Genomic DNA, 17,515 nt, shown 5'->3' with positions numbered 1-17,515 from the left:
GAGCAGAATGGAGGAAGCAGAGAGGATGAAGACAGTTCTCCTGGTGGGGAACAGGGAGCAACCATCTCTCTGCCTTGAAGCAAGTAGAACAGAGAGTTGGGCCTCTGAGAGCTCTTCCTCCTGAAATTCCATGATTTGGGATTTTGAAAGTGCCAAGCATGCATTAAATGTTCTTTTCAGGTTTTTTTATGCATTGCTCACTGGTATGATTTTAACAGTATTGAGGGTTGATTTATTAATATTCTCATCTATTAATTGCATTCTGGAGAAAGATCAGGTTGCCAGACAAGGATCTTCTTTAGCTATTAACGCTGTTGGCTTCCATCCCAGTCCAGTGCAGTGAAGGGGGCATCGGAGGTGTGGGTGGACACTGACAGGACCTGCTAGGAACTGGGATTTAGCTCCACCAGGAAATACTGTATTTAAATGGAATGTTTACTGACCCTTGGGGATTCTAACTGGTTTTGAAATTTTAATTGAAAACATGATACAGGTCGCCCTGGCCAGATAACTCGGTTGGTTAGAGCATAGTCCTGAAGTGCAGAGGTTGCTGGTTCAATACCTGGTCAGGACTTAAATAGGAACAGATTGATATTCCTCTCTCTCTCTCCCTTCCTTTCTCTCTAAAATCAGTAAGTAAAAATTAAAAAAGAAAAAGGTCTCGGCCAGTTGGCTCGGTGGTAGAGCATTGGCCTGGCGTTTGGATATCCCAGGTTCAATTCCTGGTCAAGGCACACAGGAGACGTGACCGTCTGCTTCTCCCTCCCTTCCCCTTCACTCTCTCTCTCCCTCCCGCCCTCCTTCTCTCTCTCTCTTCCCCTCCTGCAGCCGTGGCTCAATTGATTCAAGTGTATGGGCACTGAGGATGGCTCCGTGGAACCTCCAGCCCAGGTGCTAAAAGTAGCTCAGTTGCAAGCATCAGCCCAAGATGGGGGTTGCTGGGTGGATCCCAGTCAGGGCACATGTGGGAGTCTGTCTGTCTCCCCTCCTCTCACTTAAATTAAAAAAAGGAAAAATATGACACAAGAATATGTAATGCTTTCTGAACAAAAACAGTATACTTACATGCAAAGATGAAAAAGCTTCTGGATTTGGTCACTTGATTTCAGTTCCTACCGTTCAGCCAGATCTCAGACTTTGACTATTATTCCCTAGTGTATTTTTGCATATACCATTACCTTCCTGAAATTTCTACTTTTCTGCCTTTCATTGATCTGAATCTGATCCTGCCTTCCCTTCCTCCAGGACAGCAGCAGAATCTAGGAGAAATCACAACAGAGTAAAGGGTCAGAGAGATACTGAGAGTCTTTTCCACTGAATATTACATTGGCTGTGTCACTTGAGGGTTTTTTTTTTGTTTTGTTTTGTTTTGTTTTTTCATTTTTCTGAAGCTGGAAACAGGGAGAGACAGTCAGACAGACTCCCGCATGCGCCCGACCGGGATCCACCCGGCACGCCCACCAGGGGCGACGCTCTGCCCACCAGGGGGCGATGCTCTGCCCATCCTGGGCGTCGCCATGTTGCGACCAGAGCCACTCTAGCGCCTGAGGCAGAGGCCACAGAGCCATCCCCAGCACCCGGGCCATCTTTGCTCCAATGGAGCCTTGGCTGTGGGAGGGTAGAGAGAGACAGAGAGGAAAGCGCGGCAGAGGGGTGGAGAAGCAAATGGGCGCTTCTCCTGTGTGCCCTGGCCGGGAATCGAACCCGGGTTCTCCACACGCTAGGCCGACGCTCTACCGCTGAGCCAACCGGCCAGGGCTCACTTGAGTTTTTTGAGACTTTGTTTCTTTAATCTCAAAATAAATGACCTCCCCCCCTAAAAATAATGGTCACTAACATTTAATGAGCATTTTTCATAATGGGAAGTTCTACACATACATAATTCCATGTAATCACAATAGCTATTTATCATAATAAATTATCATTTATTGGCAGTGTTTTATCCCCTCCCCCTTTTAACACATAGCAACAGATTTATTTTTCTTTTAATTTGGCAACAATCTTTTTTTCCTGTGTGTGATAGTCAGAGAGAGGGACAGATAGGGACAGACAGACAGGAAGGGAGAGAGATGAGAAGCATCAATTCTTTGTTGTGACACCTTAGTTTTCATTGACTGTTTTCTCATATGTGCCTGCTTAGGGGGATACAGCAGAGCAAGTGACCCCGTGCTCAAGCCAGCAACCATGGGGTCATGTCTATGATCCCACGCTCAAGCTGGCAACCCGGAGCTCAAACTGGTGAGCCCGTGCTTAAGCCGGATGAGCCCATGCTCAGGCCGGAGACCTCAGGGATTTAAACCTGCGTCCTCCGCGTCCCAGTCTGATGTTCTATCCACTGTGCCACCACCTGGTCAGGTGCCAACATTCATTTTTTGCTCCCCCGTTTTATAAAGTATAATAACAGAGCTCTTGAGAATGTGTGGTAAAGACACATACCTTTGCGTTCTATTAAAAATGCTTTGTTGGATCATCAGCATAAGGGAAATGCAAATCAAAACCACAGTGAACTACTACCTCACACCTGTTAGAATGGCTGTTATCAGTAAGACAAGAAATAGCAAGTGTTGGAGAGGCTGTAGAGAAAAAGGAACCCTCCAACACTGCTTATGGGATTGTAAACTGGTACAGCCACTATGGAAAACAGTGTGGAGGGTCCTCAAAAAATAAAAAAATTGAGCTATCATATGATCCAGCAATCCCTCTCTGGGTATCTACCTGAAAAATTTGAAGAGTTATTCTTAGAGATACATGCATCGCTATATACATTGCAGCGTTAGTCACAAAAGCCAAAACGTGGAGACAAGCCAAGTGTCCTTCCCCAGAGGATTGGACAAAGAAGATATGGTATGTATATGTAATGGAATACGACTCAGCCTTAAAAAAGATGAAATATTGCCATTTGCTACAACATGGATGGATCTTGAGAGTACTATGTGAAGTGAAATAAGTCAGCCCTGGCCAGGTAGCTCAGTTAGTTAGAGCATCATCCTGATACACCAAGATTGCAGGTTTGATCCCCAGTCGGGGCACATACAAGAATCAACCAATGGGCCCTGGCCGGTTGGCTCAGTGGTAGAGCGTCGGCCTGGCGTGCAGAAGTCCCGGGTTCGATTCCCGGCCAGGGCACTCAGGAGAGGCGCCCATCTGCTTCTCCACCCCTCCCCCTCTCCTTCCTCTCTGTCTCTCTCTTCCCCTCAGCAGCCGAGGCTCCATTGGAGCAAAAGATGGCCCTGGCGCTGGGGATGGCTCCTTGGCCTCTGCCCCAGGCGCTAGAGTGGCTCTGGTCGCGACAGAGCGACGCCCCGGAGGGGCAGAGCATCGCCCCCTGGTGGGCGTGCCAGGTGGATCTCAGTCAGGCGCATGCGGGAGTCTGTCTGACTGCCTCCCCGTTTCCAGCTTCAGAAAAATTAAAAAAAAAAAAAAAAAAGAATCAACCAATGAATGCATAAATAAGTGGAATGACAAGTTGATGTTTCTCTCTCTCTTGCTCTCTCTCTAAAATTAAATTTTAAAAAGTTGGAGGACAAGAACCATATGGTTTTACTCATATTTGGGATATAAAACAAAAAGCAACAAACAACAAAAAAATAAATAAATACAGACAACAGAATAGTGGTTACCAAAGGGAAGGGTGGTGAAGTATATGGTGACAGAAAAACACTAGCCATCGAGAGGTGAGCATGCAATAGTGTACAGATGTCATAAAGTTGTATACCTGACATTTATATAATGTTATTAGCCAGTGTGTTATCCTAATAAATTTAATTTTAAAAATGTTTTGTTGGAACCAGATCTATTATTAGGATATTTCCTTTTTTTTTTTTTTTTTTTTTGTATTTTTCTGAAGCTGGAAACGGGGAGAGACAGTCAGACAGACTCCCGCATGCACCCGACCGGGACCCACCCAGCACGCCCACCAGGGGCGAAGCTCTGCCCACCAGGGGGCGATGCTCTGCTCTATCGCCTGGGGCAGAGGCCAAGGAGCCATCCCCAGCGCCCAGGCCATCTTTGCTCCAATGGAGCCTTGGCTGCAAGAGGGGAAGAGAGAGACAGAGAGGAAGGAGGGGGGGTGGAGAAGCAAATGGGCACTTCTCCCATGTGCCCTGGCCAGCAATCGAACCCGGGTCCCCCGCACACCAGGCCGACGCTCTACCGCTGAGCCAACCGGCCAGGGCCGATATTTTCTTTTAATGAGAGAGAAAGAAGAAGGGAGAGAGATGAGAATCATCAACTTGTAGCAGCACCTTAGTTGTTCATTGATTGTTTTCTCATCTGTGCCTTGACCAGGGGGCCACAGCAGAGCAAGTTACCCTTTGCTCAAGGCAGTGACTTTGGGCTTTAGGCCAGCGACCTTTGGGCTTCAAGCCAGTGACCTTTGGGCTCAATCTAGTGACCATGGGGTCATGTCTATGATCCCACACTCAAGCTGGCAACCCTGTACTCAAGCTGCTGAGCCCACACTCAAGCCAGGGACCTCGGGGTTTTGAACCTGGGTTCTTGGTGCTCCAGGTCATCGCTGTATCCACTGCTCCACCACCTGGCCAGGCTCATTTGGATATGTACAACCAGTAGCTTGGGGGACTTGGAAGAAGGTCACAGGTGGGGTTAACTCTTCCAGAAGCCCTGGGGGGTGCCGTCCAGCAGCCTGCAGGTAGAAGCCCTCCAGGCAGTTCGGTACACACCCCAGTGGGAGGAGCAGGCAGAGGACAGTTCTCAGTCCTGCTGCTGCTGTACCTTAGAGTCACATGGGAGCTTTGAAGATACTAATGTCCTGGCCACACCTGTGTCAACTAGGTCAGCCTCTGGGAGGGAGGTGCGGGTACCAGTAGGTTTTCAAGCTCCCCGGTGATTCCGTTGTGTGGCCTCCTGGAGAACCAGCGGTTTCCCCGTACTGAGACAGATCATCACAGCTGGCATTTGACTTCCCAGATGGTGAGCTCTTCACTCCCCGCCCCCTCTCTTTTTTTGGGACATTGCCATTGCATGGATGTGAGTATGATTGGGAAGAGTGCTTTAAAATTCATTTAATGCAATTAATTTTTTAAAAGTCGAACACAGCTGGCTTCCCCGAAAAACTTTATGTTTCAGTAAGTGGTTATTACCAGTACCATGAATAATTAACTAATATCATCTCATTAATATTCTAGTGGGAGAGTACCTCAGGCTAATAAAATTCCTTTGAAAATTAGTTTTTAAAATTGTGTTGTTGCATCCCAAGGATAACGAACAGAATTCCAAGCAAGAGCAAATCAGTGAGGTATGGGATTTTACGCTGTTATGTTAACATAAAATGGTTGTTAAGCAGCTCAGTATCCCCATTTCACTCATTTCCTGTAGGGATGAGTCACAGGCAAAGACCCTCATTTCCGGAGAGTGCCCATCGCCTGAATGCTGTTCTCCTGGGAAGCAAAACTGCATCAAGAATGGGGTGGGGGCCTTGGCCGGTTGGCTCAGTGGTAGAGCGTCGGCCTGGCGTGCAGGAGTCCCGGGTTCGATTCCCGGCCAGGGCACACAGGAGAAGCGCCCATCTGCTTCTCCACCCCTCCCCCTCTCCTTCCTCTCTGTCTCTCTCTCTTCCCCTCCCACAGCCAAGGCTCCATTGGAGCAAAGATGGCCCGGGCGCTGAGGATGGCTCCATGGCCTCTGCCTCAGGCGCTAGAATGGCTCTGGATGCAACAGAGTGACGCCCCAGATGGGCAGAGCATCGCCCCCTGGTGGGCATGCCGGGTGGATCCTGGTTGGGCGCATGCGGGAGTCTGTCTGACTGCCTCCCCGTTTCCAACTTCAGAAAAATACAAAACAAACAAACAAAACCCGAACGGGGCAGGGGTGCCTCTGGCGTGGGTGCCCCTTGTGCTCCTCGGTGGGACGTCTCTTCTCCTCCCTCTTTGTCTTTGAATTCCTCCCAGGGCTTGAGACTTGGGGCAGTTTTTTTGAAATTAAACTTTATGTTAAGGTCACTGTAGAGTCATATACCATTGTAAGCAATAGTACACAAAGATCCCAAGGACCCTGTACCCAGTTTTCCTCACTGGTGCTAACTTGCAGGCCTGTAGTATGCTGTCACAGCCAGGATGCTGACACTGGGGCAGTCAATATAGAGGACATCCCATCACCACAAGAACCTGCCACAATGCCCTTGTGTAGCCTTCTTCCCTTTCCCCGGCAAGCACTCCTCTCCATCTGTTCTTATGGGACGCAACAATAAAACTGGGTCTGGTCTAATAAAAGAGAGACAATAAATGTACACATAACATAAATGGGATGAAGGACAATTAGGTAGGAAAACAAAATGCTTTAAGACTTCGGGCCATACAGAAGGAAGGCTACCTTTTGGAACCAAACTCAGCACTGACTTATGAATACACTGTCTTGAAAGGACGTCTCCTGGTGGTGTTGGTGTTCAGGTATTAAGGTCACTTGCTGTGGCTCTGTTGATCATCTACCTTGATTCCTCCGGCTGTGTTGCTGTGGTGATAACAACAGGTGAAGTCCATGTCCCATAACAAACGGGCTATCTAGCATGTGCTACACCCCTTCTTCCCTAGGGATAAGCCCAGGGTCTCTCAGCAGAGCCCCCTGGAAGGTCATCAGGAGTCACAAGTGGAAGTTGGAGATGTGAGTTAATTACTTGCCTTCTCTTCAAATGGATGTCCTGGGAATGTTTGCTTGACAATTATTTTTTTTTAATTGAAGTAACACTGGTTAATAACATTATGTAGGTTTCAGGTGTACAACATTGTAATTTGACATCTGTATACACTGTAGTGTGCTTATCACCAAAAGTCTAGTTTCCATCCATCATGGTGTAAGTGATCCCCTTTACCATTTCGCCCTCTCTCTACCTTCCCTTCCCTTCCAGTAACCACCAATCTGTTGTCTCTGTCTATGAGTTTCTTTTTGTTTTGCTTTTCATTATTTCTTTTTTGCTTTATATTCCACATATGAATGCAATCTTACTGTTCTTATCCTTTTCTGCCTGATTTACTTAGCATAATACCCTCAAGTTCTATCCATGCTGTCACAAATGGCAGTTTTTCATATTTATGGCTGAGGAGTATTCCATTGCATGTAATACCTTCTTTATCCACTCATCTATTGAGGGACACTCAGGGTGTTTCCATATCTCGGCTATTATAAATAATGCTACAATGAACATAGGAGTGCATATATATCTTTTTGAATTAGTGTTTTCATATTTTTTAGATAAATACCCAGGAGTAGGATTGCTAGATCATACAGTAGTTCTATTCTTTAAAAAATATATATATAATATATTTATATATTATATATATTTATTGCAAGAGAGACAGGAAGGGAAAGAGCTGAAAAGCACGAACTCACAGTTGTGTCACCTTAGTTGTTCACTGATTGCTTCTCATATGTGCCTTGAGAGGGGCGGGGGGTTACAGCCGAGTCAGTGATCCCTTGCTCAAGCCAGAGACCTTGGGCTTCAAGCCAACGACCTTTGGACTTGAGCTAGTGACCATGGGATCATGTCAATGAGCCTGCACTCAAGCTGGCAACCTTGGGGTTTCAAACCTGGGTCTTCAGTGTCCCAGGTTGATGCTCTCTCCACTGCACCACCACCAGTCAGGATCTGTTCTTAATTTTTTGAGGAGCCTCCATACTATTTTTTATAATGGCTAAACCAATTCACAATCCCAGCAACAATACACAAGAGTTCTCTTTTCTCCACAACCTCTCCAACACTTCCTTCCTTTTTGATAATAGCCATTCTTGCCTGACCTGTGGTGGCGCAGTGGATAAAGCGTCGACCTGGAACGCTGAGGTCACCGGTTCAAAACTCTGGGCTTGCCTGGTCAAGGCACATATGATGCTTCCTGCTCCTCCCCCCTTCTTTCTCTCTCTCTGTCTCTCTTCTCTAAAATGAATAAATAAATAAATAATAATTTAAAAAAATAGCCATTCTAACAGGTACGAGGTGATAGCTTATTGTGGTTTTGATTTGCATTTCCCTCATAATTAGTGACATTGAACTTTTTTTTTTTTTTTTTGTGACCTGTTGATCTGTATATTTTCCTTAGAAAAATGTCTGTTCAGATCATCTGGTCATTTTAAAATCAGGTTTGTTTTTTTGCTGTTGTTTTAATTCTTTATAAATTTTGGATATTAACCACTTATAGAAAGTATCATTTGTGGCCCTAGCCGTTTGGCTCAGTGGTAGAGTGTTGGCCTGGCGTGTGAATGTCCCAGGTTTGATTCCCAGTCAGGGCACAGAGGAGAAGTGCCCATCTGTTTCTCCACCCATCCCCCCTCTCCTTTCTATCTCTCTCTTTCTCTCTCTCTCTCTTTCCCTCCTGCAGCCATGGCTCAATTAGAGCGAGCTGGCCCCAGGTGCTGAGGATGGCTCCATGGCCTCCACCTCAGATGCTAAGAAGAGCTCGGTTGCTGAACAATGAAGCAACACTCCAGATGGGCAGAGCATCTCCCCCTAATCAGCTTGCTGGGTAGATCCCAGTTGGAGTGCATGTGGGAGTCCGTCTTCCCTCCTCTCACTGAACACAAAAAGAAAGAAAAAGATCATTTGCAAATGTCTTTTCCCATACGTTGGTTGCCTTTTTGTTTTGTTGATGGTTTCCTTGGCTGTGCAGAAGCTTTTTTAGTTTTGTGTGGTCCTGCTTGTTTGTTTGTGTGTTTCCCTTATTGTTGGAGTGCTGACGGTTCTTTTAATCAGGAGAAGCAGATGCTAGGTGGAAGCGCGAGGCCCTCCTCCAGCCTTGCTCACTCAGCAAAACTCAGACCTGAGTGAATTCTGAGCTCTTCCTTATGCACCTGTGCCCCAAAGCAGCTCCATGCGAAGGGAGAGAAGATGGAGCCGAGCCACCAGGCCACTCCTTCAGTGCTGTTCGGCACGGGAGCCAGCAGCCTCAGGTGGCTAGTGAGTGCATGCCTGAAAGGTGCCCAGTGTGACTGAGGAACTGAGCTTTTAATTGCATTGAATTTTGAGCATCTTAAGTTTAAATGGCCTCCCGTGGCTTGTGGCTGCCATGTATACCCTTCCTACCATGCCTCCTCTCCCCTCCCCTGCATCCCCCTCCCCTTGGTAACTACTTCACTTATATCTGTGTTCACGAGTCTCAGTTTCATAACCCACCTATGTGTGAAATCATACAGTTATTAGCTTTTTCTGATAGACTGTTTTCACTCAGTATAATACTCTCCAGGTCCTTCCGTGCTGTCGTAAATGTCACCATGTCATCATTTCTTATGGCTGAGTTGTATTCCATAGTATCTATGTACCACGTCATCTTTATCCAATCCTCTATCAGGGGACACTTTGGTGGTTTCCAGGTCTTGGCCTCTGTGAATAATGCTGTGATGAACATGGCGGTGTATGTGTCTCTTTTTGTTTGTTTGTTTGGTTTTTTGTTGTTGTTGTTTTTGTATTTTTCTGAAGCTGGAAACGGGGAGAGACAGTCAGACAGACTCCCGCATGCACCCGACCGGGATCCACCCGGCACACCCACCAGGGGCGACGCTCTGCCAACCAGGGGGCGATGCTCTGCCCCTCCGGGGCGTCGCTCTGTTGCGACCAGAGCCACTCTAGCACCTGAGGCAGAGGCCAAGGAGCCATTCTCAGCGTTCGGGCCATCCTTGCTCCAATGGAGCCTCGCCGCGGGAGGGGAAGAGAGAGACAGAGAGGAAGGAGAGGGGGAGGGGTGGAGAAGCAGATGGGCGCTTCTCCTGTGTGCCCCGGCCGGTAATCGAACCCGGGACTTCTGCATGCCAGGCCGACGCTCTACCACTGAGCCAATCGGCCAGGGCCGTATGTGTCTTTGTGTAGCAATGTTTTCAAGCTCTTAGGGTAGATACCTAGTAGAGAGATTGCTGGGTCATATGGTAGTTCTATTCTAAATGTTTTGAGGAACCACCATACTGGGGTTCCTTTGCTGCATTATAGTTCAGTTTGTTGAAATTCTAAGGGGAGAGATCAGAAGTATCTCTCATGCTGCCATTACTCTGACGTCAGTCTCCCATTGGTTGATTGTATGTACCCTGACTGGGGATTGAACCCACAACCTTGGCCTGTTGGGACGACACTCTAACCAGCTGAGCTACATGGCTAGGGCTAGCTTCTCCGCTTCTGTTGGTGTGACCTCAGACAGGTTAATGAACCCTCCATGCCTTCCTTTCTGTACATATAAGATGAGGATCATGATAGAGACCCAGACAGTACACTCATCCTCAGTAACTGCTCTGTTGTTACCTCCTCTTATGATGAAACAGTGGTGATAACTATCACCATGGTGATGAAGATTTCCCAGCAAATCACTTGAAACTGTAACTCTTACAAAGGCCCACAAGGAGGCAACCTAAGATCATGTATGTCCATGGAACAGCCAGTACCCTATATGTCAAGTTTCAAGGTAATGTGGTCAATTTCAAATATGTCTGGCTCTTTCTTTCTTTCTTTCTTTCTTTCTTTCTTTCTTTCTTTCTTTCTTTCTCTCTTTCCCTCTCTCTCTCTCTCTCTCTCTCCCTCCCTCCCTCCCTCCCTCCCTCCCTCCCTCCCTCCCTCCCTCTCCTTCCTCCCTTCCTTCTTTCCTTTCTTCTCTCTCTCTCTTTTCTTTTCTTTCTTTCTCTCAATAAATCTTTTGAATGTTTATTTTATTGATTAGAGAGAGAGGAAGGGGGAGAGACAGAGACAGGAACATTGAGCTGCTCCTGTATGTGCCCTGACCAGGGACCAAACCAGCAACCTCTGAGCTTCAGGATAATGTTCTAACCAACCGAGCTATCTTGCCAGGGCTCTTTCTTTCTTTTGTTTAAAGAACACTTTCAGTGGTTCTTAGACGTTACATTAGATATGGAGCAGGCCCATTAACTCCTGGGGCTAGCATGGACAAGACAGAGAGGCATGTCCTTGGGCACAAGCATCTGTCCAGGGCTCCTAGACTTCTGTTTGTAGCTTTCTACACAGAACATAGTCTTACTAATCAAATTCTTGTAGTAGAGACAAAAAAGCCTGAATGAATTTAGAAAAAAGGAAACCTGGTTTTATCTCCCTGCTCCCCTTCTGCCGACTATATACCTGCCTTTGAGCATTGCGCCTGTCCTGGGGGCCACAAGGGGCAGGGGGCAGTGGCCTGAGCTGGGTGGCTGAGAGGAGAACACAACAGCCAAGCAGAATGAGAACAGGCTCCCTCCATTGTGGGGAGCAGAGCGTGGAGGTGTGGGGACCTGTGGGGTCGTGAAGGTGGGTGGGGTTGAAAGAGGCAGAGGACGGGGAGAGAAGAAGCGCTTGTAGCTGGAAGGGGTATGGGAGAAAAGGGCAGTGCTGAGGTCAAGCTGGCAAGAGGGTTTGGGGTTCGATTGTGGGGAGCTTGCAGTGATGAGCTGAGAAGTCAGGCCTTGAAATTCTTTTATTTGGGGGGGGCTTGAAAATGATGTTGGTAAGCATCATAACGATTAAGAGTTGACTGCAGCCACACATGGAGAGTGGCACTTGTCCAGGTTTGGTTTTCTAGTGCTTGTCTCTGAGCATTGATTCCCCCTATCTGTGATTCAGGCTGCAACAGCAGGTGGGAGTCCTGACAATCCAGTGTTTCTCTCACCCACTCCTGTCCTTGTTTCCTGCTGCTCTGCAATCCAGGCCTCTTGGTGCCTCCTGGACAGTGTTAGGAGTAAAGAGGAGGGACAAATATAAGGGGACAGAAAAAGATCTGACTTTGGGTGATGGGTACACAACATAATCAACAGTTCAAATGCTATAGAAATGTTTACCTGAAACCTATGTACTCTTATTGATCAATGCTACCCCCATTAAGTTTAATTTTCTAAAAAAAAAAAAAAAAACCTTCATGAGAGGGGCGGGGCACAGGTTGCCATGGCAACAGGCATTGTGACGTCAGCCTGTCCTGTTACTATGGAAAGGTAGACTCAAGCTGGGAAGTGTTGGTTGTGCTAACACTGAAGCTGATTGCGAGTGAATGTTTTGTTGAAACATTATATAAAAAATAGTCAGAAATGACTAATTGAGACAATGATGCTCTAAATTAGTTCCTATCCTACAAGGACAGTGAGAATTTCATCTCTGAGCAAGTTTGTTACCGTTCTATAGAAGATAGATGAGATGAATGGTGGTGAGGAGCTTCTGGGAGGCTTCCTGGACATTTTTGGGGAGGGAATGACACTATTTGTTCCATTTTATCTGTTGTAGATATTTAAGTGACAAACAGGAGTATATTGCTTTCTTGTGATTCTGAAATACTAAACTCAACGTCAGAGTGAACGTAGAACCAAAATCAAGCGAGTCCCATGGTTCTCAGTGTTCACAAGCGGAGCTCGTGTGTGTCCCTCAGCTGTTGGCACCCTTCAGGCACTAGAGTGTTCACTGTCTGTGTAATGAGCGTGTCCACCTGCCTGCTTCTCCCCTCCCTTGGGGGCTAGTCTGGGGAGGCCTGGTGGGCTTTTCTGCACATGCCAGGGCTCTCTGTCAATTACTACACTTTCTGACCGCTGCAGGGCCAGGCCTGGGACAGAAGACTAGGCAAAGGGCTTGGTTCTCCAGGGCTGATGTTGGTGGGTGAGTGGCAGTCATGGCTGCTACTCCTCAGCTCTCGGGGCAGGCCGTGTATGTGGTGGGCCGTGTGTCGTGGGAGTGATGGATAGGGCCTCTGAGGACGAAGCAATGGTGATGAATAGTGTGTACATGTCGCCTGACCCAGGGTGGGGACCCAGCAGCCCCTGGCACTCAGTGGGTATAGAAAGAGTGAAGAAGTGTGTTTCATTCCGTTTTCTTTCTTATAGGCATGGGCGGGTTTCTAAGATGCAACGAAAGACAAAGACTCGCTAAAGAAAGACGCGAAGAAAAGGCGAAGTGTATCGGTAAGTTGTGCACTTTGGCAGATGAGGTTCAAGGAAGTGGAGATGTGCAGTTTCTTCCCTGAAGAGCCTTAGAAAGCTGTGGCTGAATTGGAAGAGAGCTAGGCAGCTGTTAGATGAGCATGGAGACCGGGGGGGAGGGCGAGCCCACACTGCGACTGGCGCGTTCACAGTCCTGTGACTCTCCGAACAGTTCCCTGCTCACCCGGCGGACACTGCACCTGGGCCGTGTTCCGGGCTGTGTTCTAGGGCTGGGCAGAGCACGGAGAGTGAGAACCAGAGGCACTTGCTGCCCTGCGCCCAGGTGTGCACGGGGCGCTGTCCCTCCCAGGCATCCAGAAGGGCCAGTTGAGGCGTTATCTGTGTTGAGGTGGGGAACCTGGCTAAGCAAAGCTGTGGATGGATAAGTAGGGCATGTCCCCACAGGATGCTCTGAGGTAAGTAGATAGTGACTTCCTCCCTGAATTGAGACAAATGAGCTCTCAAGTTCTCCTTGACTGCCTCCTGCTGGTCAGCTCAGGCACTGCTTCCTCCAGGGAACCTGTCCCTGACTCAGCCAGTTGGAGTTGAAGCCCCTTTCTGCATTGTTTTGTGAGGAAGGCCGATCTTACTCGCTCAGTGACAGGTGTGTGGGCATGCGCAGATAACATGTTTGGAATGAATGGACCCCTTACAACTCTCATTTCTCAACCAGTGTCCGGTTTACCCAGCGTGACCGGACTTACTTAAGGATAGCAATGGTAGTCTTGGGGGCACTGACTGTACACTTTCCATGCATTGTGTCACTGAGTCTTCACCGCACTGTGATGCTGCAAACACGCCATCCCCATGTCACAGCGGCGGAAGCCGGAGCGGAGGTTCTGTGGCCGGCCTGCTCGGGGCAGCCAGCGAGAGCCAGAGGGCCGGATCCGCCCCTCGGTCCCTGCAGCCTGAGCTCTCACCGGGCTCTTGTTTCGGGCTCACTCTTGCTTCTGCGTTGTTGCTCTCAACCCCAGTGGCGGAGGGCGCCCTGCTCATGCCCCCTCTCTGCTGTTTTCTTCCCCTAGCCGCCCGGGAGCAGCAGCTCCTGGAGAAGCAGGAAAGAGCGAAGCTCCAGTATGAAAAGCAACTGGAGGAGCGCTGGCGGAAGCTCGAGGAGCAGCGGCGCCGGGAGGATGAGAAGAGGGCCGCCGTGGAGGAGAAGAGGAGGCAGAAGCTCCGTGAGGACGGGGTAAGGCCCCGGGCGCCCCCGCGCCCCCTGAGCAGCTCACACTGGGCTTGGCGCTCAGGGCCCCGTGCGCCCTGCCAGGTCTGCTGCACAGGAGTGGCCGGCTCCTTGGCCCTCTCCCGAGCGGTTCGCCCCTGCCAGGTCTGCTGCACAGGAGTGGCCGGCTCCTTAGCCCTCTCCCGAGCGGTTCGCCCCTGCCAGGTCTGCTGCACAGGAGTGGCCGGCTCCTTAGCCCTCTCCCGAGCGTTCGCCGTGCGGCCTCTCAGCAGCACGACACTGTATGGTGGAAGAGGGCTAGACTAGGAACAGAGACTTATCCATGCAGCTCAGCCGCTCACTTGCTCTGGGACCTTGGACGAGCCACTTGGCCTCTCTGGGCCTTGAATTGCTTGTCTCTAAAGTGAGTGGGTTGGATTTTGCAGTCGCCCAGGCCTCTTTCAGGGCTATAGCCATCTGTGACTCTAGGAGTCGGGGGGGATGTTGGGTAGGGGTCAGGTGAGGTAGACCTGGGGTTCCACTGGGGGTTCCGCTGGGGGTTCCACTGGGGTTTCTGCTGGGGTTCCACTGGAGGTTCCTCTGGGGGTTCCCCTGGGGGTTCCTCTGGGGATCCAGTCCTGCAGGGCAGACAGGAGGCTCGAGGAAGGCCTGTGAGGGTGGGAGAGAACTTGATCCTATTGTTACTCACTGCTGGAAAAATCAAATAGTCTGCCTTCAAATCCAAAGGTGCTAATATATTTTCATTTTAATGCAGTTCCTTGCTTTTAATTATTCTTTGTCTCCAGTTACCCTTTTAAAAAGAGATGGAATATAATTACCCCTATGGAGTCCTTTATTACTAAACTTTGAAAGTATATTTAACAAGCATATCTGGGATATAGGTTTTCTTAACAAGCATATTTTAAGGCTATAGTCATAGCCTTGTATCAGGTGATGATCATTTTTTTTCGTAAGTTATAATGACTCATCATTTAGTATGAACAACATAGAGGTTTGGTAATTGCCAGCATTATAGGATACAGAAATGTTTCTCTGAATTCAGTATTTTTTAAATCTCGGAATGGTTTCTCATGATATATCTTTGCCCCTTTCTCTTTTTTAACTTAAAAACCATGGACATGCACGTGCACACACACAATTACATTCACCTTTCCCACAAAGCATTCATTTACATGGGGATTCCTCTTTGCAAATGAAGGCCGAAGCAAGGGTCTTTGCCACAGTTCGCCGTTACTTACTGCAGCCTGATCGCTGTGAGGCTTCCTCTGCTCCCCACGCAAGTCCCAGCTCCACCGCCAGGCAGCTGAGCCCCTCCTAACCCTCTAACTCAGTCTCCTCAGCCCAAAACAGAGGTCGGCACCGGAAAGATAGCAGGTGACTTGTACGGAAGTTCCCAGCGAAGCACCTAGCACAGAGTAATGCTCAGAAATGTTTGGTTCCGTTCAGTGATGTCAGCTGACCTTGGCTGAGGCAAGGTCAAGAGGGAGCTACACGGAAAAGATTAGGGCTCAACGTGTGCAGACTTAGAAGAAAGCCACAGAGCGCTAGGCTGCTTTAGTAACCCGGGACAGAGCTGTCCTTCGCCGGCCTGTGTGTGTTTGCCATGAGTCCCTGGTCTCGCCCGCTTTCTTCCTGTCCTCCATTGCCTGACTCACAGCACATCCCCTTGCTCCTCGCTCTCTCCATTTCGGTTCCTGACATCCTGCGGGATTGCTGATTCCAGACCAAGTATGTGGTTCTTGCTTCTGTGCAGTCGTGGGAGACACTTCCTGAGCCTCTGACACACCTGAGTGTCGCAGGGGTCTGCGGGAGGCATTTTAAATCAAGCTCACAAACCCCCCGCTCTTGCAGATGAGGGAATGGCGTGCCAGATGGCTGGTCCTGATGCAGCTGAGTCGTTAGTGGTTTCGCATCCAGCTGACTTTGACTTTGCTTTGTGCGCTCCCTTTCATTCCTAATGTGGTCATGGGGGGCACCAGGGGATCCTGCCTGACCCCCAGCAGCACAAACACAAGTCGCACTGTTTCCCGCTTCTCCCCAGACAGGACATGGCATGCACGCGGGGCTGAGAGCCAGACCTCCCTCAGTTGGGGAGGAACGCTGGGAAGCAGCAGCTTCCCTCTGCCACCTGCTCCCAGCCTCAGGGCCCCGGACAGCCTGGTGGAGCCCGGGTACTCTGCACATGCAGGCCGGCCTGCTGCCCACGTTGGCTTCGGCTCTGCCTGTGCCGAGGTCTGTTCGGCATTCTCGTGGGCGATTTTTGGAGAGAATGGCTAAGTCCCCACGCCGAGAGCCCCTTTCCTAAGGAAACCCTCTGCAAACGGCCCCAGGGTCCACTGGAGGTCTCTGGGAGGGCTGCCGCCGTGGCCCGTGGCTGTGGAGAGTCTCCATTTGCTTGTCGGTGACAGAGTTTAGTTCTTTCTGTCACGTTCCGTCTCTGGCAGACAGGGCGAGGCCTCTGCGGGGTCCCTTCCACCGCAGCCCGTTTGGCGTCTCGAGCTTGGCAGAACTGTTTGGTTCTGAAGGGCGGTTGGGCTGTCCTGGGGGAGGGCGGTCCCGTGTCCCCTGCAGGTTCCCTGTCCCTCAAACCCCCTCATGCCCCAAGGTTCGAGCGTCCAGAAAGGGCCCTTGTCACCTTCCTGGGTTAGGGCTGACCACACAGTGTAGTCCCCCATGCTTCAATTGGGAAGGATAGCTTCCCGGCTTGTGCTCCGGAAATAGGATCTGGCAGAGCAAATGCCATGTTCCTTATGCTAAACAGGTCACTAGGAAGGGCTTCTTTCAAAAACCAGCTTCCTCTCTGTAAGTTCTGACACATCACAACTTCTCCTGCTGTTACTGATTGATACCTAACAAGACTCACCAAACTGAGTGTAAAAACAACCAATTTCTGAACTTAGCCTAAACAAAAACTTCACTAAGCTGAGGGCTGGCCTATCTCACAGGCATTGGCTGGTGGGGGGCCATGGTGACTATATGGCCTTCCTGGTCAGAGGCGGATGTCTGGAGAAAGACCCTCTATGGACCTCTGTGGAGGACCACGTGAGGGCTCGCTCCACACTGTCCTCTCCAGTACACGTGTAGCGAGGGCGCTAGGAAAGGCCCACCAGGCCTCCTGCCCTGCGGGCTGTCTGCGGAGCAGTGCCCAGGCCGGGCCCTGCTGGAGTTGTTTATACTGCCAGGCCAGCTCAGCAGGTCACTCTGGTCGTGATTCTCCTCTGAATTCATCCAGGCAGTTCTAGGGCCAAAGGTCAAGGGGTCAAAGGTGAGGTGTCACTCCTTCCTTCTACTAAGCCCCACACAATAGAGGACACTCTAGGGACAAGAATCTGCCTTGTCCTTTCCCCATCCTCTGTCGTTGGGAGAAGCGGAGCTTGGCAGGAATTGAGGTATGCGGTATGCAGCTCTAGTATTGATTAATGCTGTTCTGATGTGATTGAACTTTCTCAAATGCTCTGTCAT

The 17,515-nt window shown here is 49.5% G+C and overlaps 1 protein-coding gene across 7 annotated transcripts in view; it reads left to right on the top strand.

Moving 5' to 3' along the window:
• Positions 1-17,515, top strand: part of MAP7D2 (MAP7 domain containing 2) — a 131,649-nt gene that overhangs the window by 59,482 nt on the left and 54,652 nt on the right. For all 7 annotated transcript variants that reach the window (XM_066357187.1, XM_066357182.1, XM_066357181.1 and 4 more), the window contains exons 2-3: positions 12,775-12,852; positions 13,896-14,059. In XM_066357187.1, coding sequence (XP_066213284.1) covers positions 12,775-12,852; positions 13,896-14,059 — 242 coding nt within the window. The remainder of the gene's footprint in view (positions 1-12,774; positions 12,853-13,895; positions 14,060-17,515) is intronic.

Source organism: Saccopteryx leptura, chromosome X (genome assembly GCF_036850995.1).
Source record: "Saccopteryx leptura isolate mSacLep1 chromosome X, mSacLep1_pri_phased_curated, whole genome shotgun sequence".
Taxonomy (NCBI): Eukaryota; Metazoa; Chordata; class Mammalia; order Chiroptera; family Emballonuridae; genus Saccopteryx; species Saccopteryx leptura.
Note: the sequence above shows the minus strand (reverse complement) of the source record. Positions and strands in the feature narration are given on the sequence as shown.